This window comes from Silurus aristotelis (assembly GCF_946808225.1).
Source record: "Silurus aristotelis genome assembly, chromosome: 7".
NCBI classification, from domain to species: Eukaryota; Metazoa; Chordata; class Actinopteri; order Siluriformes; family Siluridae; genus Silurus; species Silurus aristotelis.
In genome coordinates this window covers 16,284,236-16,296,408 of record NC_139580.1, presented here as the reverse complement: position 1 = coordinate 16,296,408, position 12,173 = coordinate 16,284,236, and the positions used below count along the sequence as shown (strand labels likewise).

Below are 12,173 nucleotides of genomic sequence, written 5' to 3'. Positions count from 1 at the left end.
CATAGTAATTTTTCAGAATATTATAAAGCGATGTAAGAAAAGGAAACACCAAAAGAGATAAAGACTATTAAAGAACAGAACAGTTTTTAGTCCTGTAGTACTTGTGTGGCATTTGTTTGGTGTCTGCATCATTAATGCACGTCAAAATCAGTCTTGTATATGAGATCAGTCAGTTCTCATTATGTACAGTGTCAATTCACGGTAAAGTTCATGAGCTGTAATGTCACATGTTCACCAGAAGATGGCACTTTCTACTCACGAAAACCATACTGAGTTGAAAAACCAATTTCTGGCAGCGTCCTTTAGCGATGCTCTTAATGTAGCGCTGTGGCACTCATCCGTCCTTTATCTTTCCACACCCATAGTCCCATACATTTCTCTGTGTCCTATATACAAGTGTCTCCCTGTTCCCTCAGTGGACAGCTATAGCTGCTGAAAGTCCTCTATGGAGCTGGAGGCTGTACTGAGGGTTCGAGGCTGTGCTGCTTCACATCTGATTGTGGGATTGATGCTGTGCACTTGTGCTCTCTCAGATCTGACTGCAGGAGTCTCAATAACGTGTGTGGATGCTTCATAAACAGGTGGCTCTGTTTCACACGCAGCCGCGCCATCAGGAGGGTAAGGAGGGGGCGGGAGGTCAAACCACGGTGGTCGACTGTAGGTACAGAGAACATCAGTGTTACAACAGCAATAAAAACACAAGGGGAAAATTCAGAGCTACTGCAGGACTGAAACTGTGACTGTTAAGGCATCTTAAAATATATTGGGGTTTTAGCACCAATATAGAAATACAGGTGATGCAACATCAGTTGAGCAGGAAAATGAACGATTGAGAATAGTGTAGAGTTTTGTTTAAGCAGGAAGACAAATCAACAGTCAGGCAGAATAATAAGCAGATACACTGTATGGGCTGAAGTTTGTGGACACCTGACCGAAGGTTTCATGTGTGAGTTTTAAACGTCCCATTCCACATTTAATCTCCAATCGCTGTTAGATGTTCCACTAGATTTTGGAGTGCGGTTATGGAGTCAGTTGATGTAGGGTGAGGAGGCCTGGGGTGCACTCAGTGTCATCAAAGGTGTTCAGTATTGTTGAAGTCAGCACTCATTAGCAGGCCACTCAAGATCTTTTACTTTAACCCATGTAAAGCATATTTTCAGTCTGCTCGATTTGGGCACAGGGGAATTGGCATGATGGAACAGGTTTGGATCTCATAGTTCAGGTGAAGGGAGACTTGAACACAACCACCTGCACAATTGTGTGCCTTCAACATTGTGGTAACAGTTTGTGGAAAAACAACATATGTCTGGAAAAATCAGGTGTCCCAATACTTTTGCCTATACAGTAAATGTAGGTTTAACAAATCACAAAAAGAGAAAATCCTATTTCTTTACTGACATTTAAAGAACTTTGTTATGAAATTATGTTTAAATCTGATGTGTTCGATTGTAGTGAGACGCAACTCAATGCTGATAAATGCATATAAATACAAGAATACAATACAATAACTGCAGCATGTTTACTGAATTATTCTTGTGCTTTAATACACTTATCCGCTGAAGTGTGACCTGCTGCCAGTGGGTCAGTTAAGATCAGAAACATGCAAATCTGGAGACACTGAAGAAAGTGAATATGTATATGCATATATTTATAAACACACACACACACTCATACACACACACACACACACACATACATATATATATATATATATATATATATATATACACACACAAAACAATTTGTCTACTCTTTGAAACTGATGGTTTCACTCAATCATTTTGTGTTTCGTCATAGCAAGTGAAGGTTGAAGGACTTTTTGTCACTCGCCTGAGGGGTTTCATTAGAGGTACTGAGCAAACTCCTTATTTCCTCACTAATATTAGTTTCAGTTCACCTTTCTAGACATTACATCACCTTACAGTAAACCCTTATCATTAGAGTGTCTCTGGCCTACCTGACATCCAGCACTGCCTGTGAGTACGAAGGTGGCGACTCCAGCGAGGCTCCTTGGGGGTAGAGGGAGCTGGTGAGCAGCTGGAGGCTGTGTGCTGAGCTGAAGTGGCCTGACGTGGACGAGGATGGAGGTGAGACGTGTCCTCTGTCCACTATTACCAGCCGGGAGAGCAGTAGAGGCTGGTGAGGATGCGGGTGGCTTCCGCTGCGGGGCAGCAACACGCTCCTCTTTCTCTGGTGATGCAACACCAGAGCCAACAGCGCCACCACCAGGACGAAAATGATAGCGCTGCCAATGACTGCGTAGGTGATACTGGGGTAGTAACGCAACCGATAGTCGAGTGTCACAAAATCCTGACCTGGAGATTCTGTGAGAGAGAGAGAGAGAGAGAGAGAGAGAGAGAGAGAGAGAGAGAGAGAGAGAGAGAGAGAGAGAGAGAGAGAAATAAGGTATGTTACATTACAGAGGAGAATTAAAACCAGATCAGTCAGTCAGTCATTGTTATTGCAACTGTGGCAAAATAAAGAAGAAGAAGAAGAAGAAAAAAAAAAAAGAGCACTCAAGTGACCAGGTCATCTTCCCAGTCAGGAGCAGACACAAATAGTACTGAGAATCCCAAACTTTATTCTCTCCCACAGGATGCTTTTCTACATGAATTAGACACAGGGTAATCCACAACAGCAGCACACTGAGTTATTACTCCCATAATTATTTCAGCACAAACAGACTCAGCGGTGTCTCTCTCTGACCAACACTGGTGCCAGGCAACTGTGAATAGCGTCTGACAGCTACTTATAGAGAGGAACAAAGAGGGCACCTAATTCAGCGAGAGAGGGAAGGCTATTAGCGGTACAGAGACTGAGAAGAAAAAGAGAGTTCAGAGTAAAAAAACAAGAAGAACATTTAATTTTAGCGCACAGTGACGACCTTTTTTTCTGCTCTCAAATGTTGTTACTCTCAGGAGGAGAGAGTGAATAACGAACATTAGATTTGCTGGGAGAAAAAAAGTAAAGATAAACATAAGTATAGAAAATACGGGAGGAAAAGCAGAGAGAAGCGATGGAGGCAGGAAAGAAAAGGAATAGAGGAAGGAAAAAAAATTGAAAGGAGGAAGGACAGAAGGAGGAAAGCAGTAAGAAAGGGAAAAATCTGAAAAATCACTAAGGAAGGAAGGAAGAAAGAAAAAAGAGGGAAGAAGGAGAGGAAGGAAGAGAAAATGGTATTTAAAATAGATTTCAAAAAAGGAGGGAAGAGGGGGGATTGGAGTAAAATAGGAAACTAGAAAAGGAGAGATAGCAGTAGGAGAAAAAAATGAGGGTAAAAAAATGAAGCAGACGGTAAATCTAAGGCTCTACACATATCTCCCAAAAGCATGTTCGGTTTCACTGGAAAGCTTTTTAAATCCAAGAATGAAATTGAACTTCGCTAAATTGATAATTTCCACGCTTCCTTAAAAGCTATAAAAGCCAGGCATATAAATCAAATAAAACTGTGCACTATGTACAGTCTTATAAATATATATAGGATGCCTTTAGAATATAGTGCACAGTGTAAAAAAAATTATGTAAAATACGACTATAGGAATCTCTATACGGTTCAAAACATTTTCTGATGCCTCATTAACATACATCGGCCATCTGAGATGTTCAGTGTGTGTTGTCTTTTTCCCCTTCTCCTCTACTCCACTGATAATGCAATGCGATGATGTCCAGTAAGCACAGCTTATCCATTTAATAATAAAAAACTCATTTATGCACAAGCATATTCATGGTACACTCGCTCATTCCCCCTTCTGGCTCTTTGCACACAGACTGTGATTGGCAGCATGTATGTAATAGCAGTACAATAGAACAACAGACATGCACTGGTTTATCAGGAGTTTCTTGAGAAGTGTTTTATGGACCGTTCCTGGATTTGGACACACTACAGGCCACACTACACAGTGCTGCATCCTTAACTGAGATCATTACAGGAATGGATTGTGTGTGTCTGCAAACTGCACACATACACTGTGGGTTTTTTTCTTCTTTTTTTGCACTAATCCTTTGCAAGGCAGCAGTGAGACATTCTCATTCTGTTCGTTTCTTGGGGACTAAAGAAAGCCAACTTCCTGCATGGAGTAAGTGAACAGGGAAGCTACTTTGTCACACTCTTGTTTTTCTCATTAGCAACCAAGCCAGAGTGTTTAATTGTACACACGTTGTCCTCCTCAATAAAGCTTTTTTTGAAAGGTGTTATGTTTCTGCTGGTCTGTGACTGCACACACTGCCCTGCTCCCAGCCTGCATTTCATGGCACGGATTTACATGCTAAGAATGTTCGAATTTTCCACCTCAGTCCAGAAACAAATCTTTCAAAGTCTATTTCAGGTCCACCGACACTCTTCTAATATACCGAGGTAGTGGAAAAAGTAATAAGCTTACACCTGGTCACTGCATGCAGTTTGTACCTGGATAGTATCCTTTCACCAATATGAGTCAAAATTCATCTTCTCTTATTCAGAGTAGAATTGATTGCATGAATTATTCAAACATTTGACCAATTTTTTCACGACATTTCTTACATTTCTATGAGGTGTTTTTTTAATTTTCGTATTTTTCTAAACTCCAGCTGTGCAGCCTAGTTTTGATAGAGGTATATGTTTTGACTGTGGTTTAAACAAGAGTGAAGAGTTTGCATAAGGAATAATATGCCACTCCTCACTCCTGCGCAGGCATAAAATATTAAACAAAGATGGGGTGACGTGATGAGGTCATACATAAAGTAAAGGGTCAGTGCCACAATATTCCTTTTACATGTCAACAATTTGCCAATAATTAAACATAAGTATTAAAGACACATAAGTATTAACAACACAATTTTTTTTTTTATCCATTTTTAGTTAAATGTAATGTTAATGAATGGAAGTGTTTTGTTCAGAAGACTTCCCTGTGGTAGAACATTTACTGACTGTCACAAAGTGCTGACAAGTGATAATAAATATCTCATTATAGAAAGTTGCACCACATAAAAAATATAATTTTTTTTTATTGTATTCAAATCTGTTTGAGTTTTGCATCTCAAAATAGTTGTTTAGGAGCAATGTCCATTATACAAGACCGATATAAAAAAAACTGGTACATTACAGTGCATTATATAAAATCTTTTACATATTTTTACATAAACTATACTTATATAGTATTGTAGATCATTACTGTCTACTAGCAGCATACACACACACACACACACACACACACACACACACACACACACACACACACAAACACACACACACCTGCAAAGGGTAGAAGGCAGAAGTACTCTGTAGAACTTGAACAAGCTATGATGGATCAATGCAACTTTATAAAATGCAGAAATAAGCAAATCTCGCTCGTTTACTTTAATAGCAAAAGCAAAATACTGGAACTTTTGAGCTGTGCATGCAATTCTCTGCTCCCCTTTCTATGGAAATTACAAACTGCACTTATGTCTTTACTTGTTGGGAATCCATGGTGAAGTGTGACATATCAGAGAGCTTCATGCTGACAAGCTTCCCAAAAGCCAAATTCACAGAGGATGGATGTGAAGAGCAGTCAGAAATGTCAAGCAAAACTCACAGACATCTGACTCAGAACAGGAACTCTAAAAATGCACTAACAAGACAAAAAAACAAACGTAAACACACAGTAATAATAAATAAATAAATAAATAAAAAGCATAAAACAGTCATCTGGGTTTCATTGTACTATAACAATGGGATTCATTTCATTATTGTTCTAACTGGACATTAATTGGAAAGACGAAAAAAGAGATTGTTAACAGTAGTATTGGTCATATTAACACTCAGTGCTCAGAACAAACAAGACAGGTGGAGGAGATCTGGTCACACTTCATTTATCATACTATATAACAGCTGCTTTAACACTTTCGTAAAACAAGTTGTTGAGTCTGAACCCAGGCTAAAAATACCTCCACAAAAGGGAAGATAATATGCTATAAAGCACATCATAGTTTAAGAGCACAACAGCTGTTCCTCATTAAAACAACACCTACAGCTTGACATGAAAAGTTCAGCTCAGATACACTCGACAAAAAACAATCTCAAATTTGTGTGTAAGTCCATAGTCCGCTTCACAAGTGATATACCGTTATAAAATCAAAAACCCAAATATGTTCATACACATACTGTTCAGCTTCACCTCTAACCCTACAGATTAACTCTAAAAAGATGACTGGGTATAAAAAGAGAGGCAGGTGAACTGGTAGTACAGTAATTGGTAAAGCTATGCTAAGTACATTCCTTTTTATATATTTTAAGGCAATGAATCAGTTGTTAATGGATTTTGTCAACAGCTGGTAGCTAGCTGTATCCTGCCTGTTACACAGCTCATGTCCTTAATATTAAACAGCAGGAAAAGTTCTCCTGGTCTCTTGATGCATTTAAAGTCTCTCATGTATTAATTCACACATTCATGTACAATTGCTGAAGGATTTTTTAGTTGATCACTTTGTACTCTGCATTGACTTCTCCCGAATCTGTAACAAAAAAATACCTTTAAGATATCAAAGCAATTCTAATCACTATAAAATAATTTCCCAAGCTTTTTTTTTTTATTTATGTAAACTTTTAGTATATGAATGCCTCACTGCACTAATTCAGTAATTATGATCGCCTGTTTGTCTGTTCTGCTCGAGAAAATAGTACAGCACATCCTGGAGCTAAATCAAATGTCAGCAGAGCACGTAGGCAGGGCGATCAGTGAAACGGCGCTGAGTAAAGAGTAAGGACGGGCAGCTGTGACATGAGCAGACTGTTCAGTGGACTGAGAAGAAAGCAAATATGGCGGCCAGGATGTTCTCTCTAAACATACACTGTACATTGTACTGAAGCTAGAAAATAGGGGGTACATGCATTATAAACAGTTTGGCAGTGAAAGTTAGACTGCATAATATATATTGGAATTCATGCATGGAGTTCTGTTTCCCTGACAGTGATGTAAAACTGAATACATTATTCATAATGAACAGATAATATGTTTTCTTCTCTCCAGTGCCAGAAAGCAGAGCATCTGGTTGAGATGAGAGATGAGTACTGGCACTGTTATCCTAGGGGATACAACAGAAAGTCTCATGAGTGAGAAGTTTTTACTTTCATACTGATACTGAAGTGTGACAAAGAGTAACACATTTAACATTGTGCAACATACCTGCCAACCTAAGTATAAAGGAAATATGTGTCCCCCCAGACATTTTTTCCCTTTAAAGTGCAATGCTATACATTGTATTTAGACCATCCATTGTATTTAGACCACCCCTAGACCAACTACCTAATAACCTGTAGAAAAATTAACAATAAAACATACTATGGCCAAAAGCATGTAGACACCTGACTGTCACATTAATGTTTGTCCATCCATCTGCTGTTTTATATTATATATCAAACACTTCCGAGCAGGCGTTTTTCCTGGATGTTGGAGTGTGGCTGGGAGGATTTGCTCATTCAGTCACAAAAGCATCACTAAGGTCAGGCATTGATGTCAGTTGAAGAGGACTGGGGTGCATTCGGCACTTCAATTCACCCAAAATTTGTTCAGTGGTGTTGAGGCCAGGGGACCATGGCAAAATATGTCTTCATGGAGCTTGTGTTGTCATGCTGGAAAAGGTTTGGGTCAAGAAAAATTGTAATGCCAAAGCATACAAAATCATTCTTATGGCAACAGTGTGGGGAAAAAACAAAATAAAGGTGTGATTGTGAGATGTCCATGAGCTTTTGGCCATACAGTATAACTGGGTGAGTAACCATGCTGACAGTGCAGGTATTTAATGTACACATCTTTCTTCATTATTAATTCCTGAGTATTGAGGAACAAGAATTTAATTTATTTTCGAATAAAATGCATTGAACATCACATGAATTCACAGCACATATATGAAAAAATCTTATCTATTTCGTATTTGATTGGTGCATCTGTAATTCTTGGTTTAAAAAAAAAACTGTCTCTTTGTCCTCCAGTGGTGAAACATGGCAGCTGTTTGCTTAGACATGAAGGTTTCAAAGAGCACTCTATCTCCACCTGGACACCTGCCTATAGTAATACTAATAAGTGCTCTGCATTAGATTAAACTCTTCCCTTGACACAAATACAAAGCCCAAGTACTCATTCAGTATAAGTGCACCCAACACACACACACACACACACACACACACACACACACACACACACACACAGAAACAAATATTGAAATAGGATATCAAATGTTAGTAAAAGCAGGGACTGTAACTGTTCATTGAACTTACTTTTGCAATGTGATTACACTATATGAGAATATACCCTGCATTCTGAAAACAATTAAGGGAAAAAACTCTACATTCAACAAGGTAAGAATGTTAACTGCAAATGAAAAACAGTTTAAATGATGCACATAGTACACTAATGCTAATAGACTCCACCAGCAGGGAGCAGCACATTCACATATTCTGCCACTGAGCACTTTAGTGAAACTATCCAGGAAAAACAAAGGAAAGACAAATAGATTGAGGTAGAGAAAAGAAAGACCCTCTCCAACATGTACTATCTCTCTGAGCACCAGCAGGGTGGGGGCACTTTTATCTGTGCCAAAAGAAGGGGTCTGCCATCTGCCTAAAAGACCTTCATACTTACTATAACACTCTTCTACCCACATACCACCCACACACACACGCACAAGCACTCGTGAATAGAGTTCATTCCTCTCTTATCGTGCAAAAATGCAATAAGTCGCCGTGTTTCTCAGCACAGAGACCATATGAGTCCTTTACACACTGAAGAGGTGAACACACATCCACACTGGTGTATGCCCCTTCAGCCCAATCTGGAAAAGATGGATGAAGCTCATCAAAATGACTGGGCTATGAACACTGTCTCAGCACCATGCTCGACTCCAAGCTTTTTATGCTCCATCTCACCTTCATTTCTTCATTACCTAATAAATCGTCCACTCCAGTGAATTCCACAATCTCTCTTACTTGCTCTTGCTCATATGTAAATCCTCCAGATAATCATTTGTCATAGACATTGTGTGTCGAAGGTTCATGTGAACTTGTAGTGCACAAAGCGAGCTCCATGAAGATATGGTTTACATGGTTTGCAGAGAAGGATCTTGAGTGGCCTGCTATAGAGCTCTGATCTTAACCCTACTGAACAACTTTGGGATGAATTGGAACACTGAGTGCTCCTCAGGCCTCCCCACCTCACCGACATCTTTTCCTGATTTTAACACTTGTGGCTGATGAACACAAATGTCCACAAGCACACTCCAAAATGTAGTGGAACATCTTCCCAGAAGAGTGGAGGAAATTACAAGAGCAAATTGGGACTAAATATGGAATGCGATGCTCAAAAAGCACAAAACAAACTTATGACCAAGGGGTCTGTGAACTTTTGCCAATATAGTGTATACCAGAAAATTATATTTGGACATTCCTATTGAAATTTTACAGTTTGTTATTTAGAGGAAAATGCAAAACGTTTTATGTACTGTACTAGTCTTGTGTTCATCCAATCAAATGCTCTCTCTCTCTCTAGCTCTCTCTCTCACTCTCTCTCTCTCGGGGTGGGTCCTTCTGTACAGTAGCAGCTTGTAAGCGTCAAACATGGATCTTTGATGTGTTTTTGACTGTATGACTTCCTGCAAAAGATTCTCTTTTTCAAGAATCCTTTGGATGAGAAAACTGTTGACATGCACATGCTGGAGGAGGTATTTTATCAACTTGGAGCTTTCCAATGCTGAAATGTCTTGCTACCTCACACTCATTGAAAATGTGCATCCGTCCATGCTTATAAGCCGTCAGGGCTTTAGTAACCATGTATGGCGTAGCTCCAAAACCACACTGCGCCTCATCGTCTTGGATATCATCCTTATTAAGCTGACAGGCATGAGTGAATGCAGAGGTGGGAAATCTAGGGTTATGCAGTGTGAATATGAAGATACACGGATATGACAAAACCATGCTGAAAGCATAAGTAACCTGAATGATTCATATCAACTACATGAGAACAGCTTTGATAAGACTTTGTTATGTCTGTGTCATCCTTTACTGTTTACTGCTATGCAATGATTATAATGTTCAGAGTATGACGACTGTAACTTTATCTACAACCGTTATACTCTGGACATTATGATCATTGCACAATCACATTATTTGATTGATTAATGAGATTCAATGATTATCCTGTACACACTCGTATCTATGGTAGATTTACAGGAGCTAAAGCTACACTGGACAGAGATTACATAGTAAAACACCAGAGTGGTCCTCTATAGGAGTCTTTATTTATAACTCGGTTATACGTGCATTCTGAATCAGGAGTTACCATGAATATAACTTTCAGGTGAATATCTTTTGCTGAGCTCAGGAAATACACATGCCTGTCTTGTTCACTTTAATCTTAGATACTTGCTGTGAAATGAAATAAAAGCTCCTGACATGTGTCTTACAGTGTAATACCAGAGTATTGTTTTGTCTGAAAGCTAAAGCATTTTTCTAAGAACAAAGAAGAGAAAAAGGAAAGGGTCAAAAGGTTGTGCTGGAGCCGTTAGGTTGCTTTGACTACACAGCCTTTACAAGGGTCCTGTCGCCATGGAGATTGAGTATGTGGGCACCCTGGTGGTGAAAGGTCCACATTCTCATAAAAGCCTGGTGCTAAAGAACAATGAATGCTCAGGGAGAGAGTACAGCTATTTTTCACTGAGCCGCCAGCACGAGCTCAGCCAATCAGCAAGGCTTAATGTTTAAAAGTAAACTTCCAAACACACACAGACAAACCGACACACTTCACGCTGGACAAAAATTCATTTGTAGTCCATGGTGCAGTCTTTACTTCAAAAACACAGGATTTTCTCATCATCTCCTGTCAAAAAAAAGTGTTTTTAATGTTCACTCCAGCATAATGCAGTGCCACTTCTGCTAGACCACAACCTCCATCTCGACCATGAATAATGCATTTTAGTTTAAATCCTGCTGTTCCATGCATTTCCACTCTTCTCACATCCCTATGTTGACACGAAAGGAGACAAAAATGTCCTGCTGAACTAATGACTGGATTTCAACCCTTAACAAATAAACCGAAATAAGGTCACATCCCCACAAACACACAAAAAAAAAGCCAGTCTGCCTTAATCACAGGCATCTTAAAGACCGCCTTTCTGCGTAGACTGAAGTGATAATGACAAAAGAGGAGGAGATGTGTGTTAATGAAGATCTTTTAGCCTCCCCGGCACCACACAAACTCTTCTGTCAACTTCTTCCTCTGAACCACACACTGTGCAAGGAGTATGACTACTCATTAGACAAAGAGCAGAAGATTTCGCAGTTACCCAAATGTGGATAACTTGAACAACAGAGCGATTTCACCCGAAACATTTACCGTAAATCAATTTCAGCTCTTTAAATCCCTGCATCAAACCTCATTTAAGCTGAGCCAACAAGCCAGGGTTTTTTTTTTTTTTTTGGAAAATTAAAATCTGTACTGGTAAATTTAATTGGAGCTTTGGATATTATCATTCGCATACCTTCCAGCTTTTCAGTAAAGCTCTATTTTATAAATTCAATTTGTAAAGCACAAGATGTCTAGGGGTTCTTTTTTAGCTATCAGCCCTCAGACTCCACAATGCAACTGTACCCAGTATTTCCTACTTTACAGACCGAATCTCTCACACACACACACACACACACACACACACACACACACACACACACACACACACACACACACACACACACACACACACACACACACACACACACACACACCAGTTATTGTCATTCCACGTATATTGCACATGTATATAAATATAACTGTATTGCATACAGTATTATAGTACAGTATTACAGTAATATAGTTTTTTTCTCAAAACTACTGTGTAGGGTGCACTGTACTGACCAAGCCTAGTAAACAAGGAACAAATCTCCCCTGAGGTTCACACCAACTACTAGCACAGATGGAGAGGAAAGACTAACATCAAGGCCTACAAGAAATGAAGTAAAAACACAATTCCTGTTACACAGATTGTGAAGAACACGTTGCCCAAAGCTTCCAGAACAGCAGCGAACAGTGAGGTGAGGCAGGCGCATTAGTTTAGTCCTGTGCGAGTTGCAAAATAAAGTCACACCTCTGCCAAGTTTCAGCAGCTACTTTTTTTGCAACCTAAATCTAACAAGAGAAGAAAAACAGGCTGAATGAGTAGGCTGTGTGATC

The 12,173-nt window shown here is 39.4% G+C and overlaps 1 protein-coding gene across 2 annotated transcripts in view; it reads right to left on the bottom strand.

Moving 5' to 3' along the window:
- The window catches only part of ldlrad3 (low density lipoprotein receptor class A domain containing 3), an 83,626-nt gene that overhangs the window by 185 nt on the left and 71,268 nt on the right, over positions 1-12,173 (bottom strand). For both annotated transcript variants that reach the window (XM_083547589.1, XM_083547588.1), the window contains exons 5-6: positions 1,958-2,324; positions 1-655 (exon numbers count right to left, since the gene is read on the bottom strand). The exon at positions 1-655 is cut by the window's left edge and continues 185 nt beyond it. In XM_083547589.1, the coding sequence (XP_083403715.1) occupies positions 424-655; positions 1,958-2,324 (599 nt within the window). In that variant the 3' untranslated portion in view covers positions 1-423. The remainder of the gene's footprint in view (positions 656-1,957; positions 2,325-12,173) is intronic.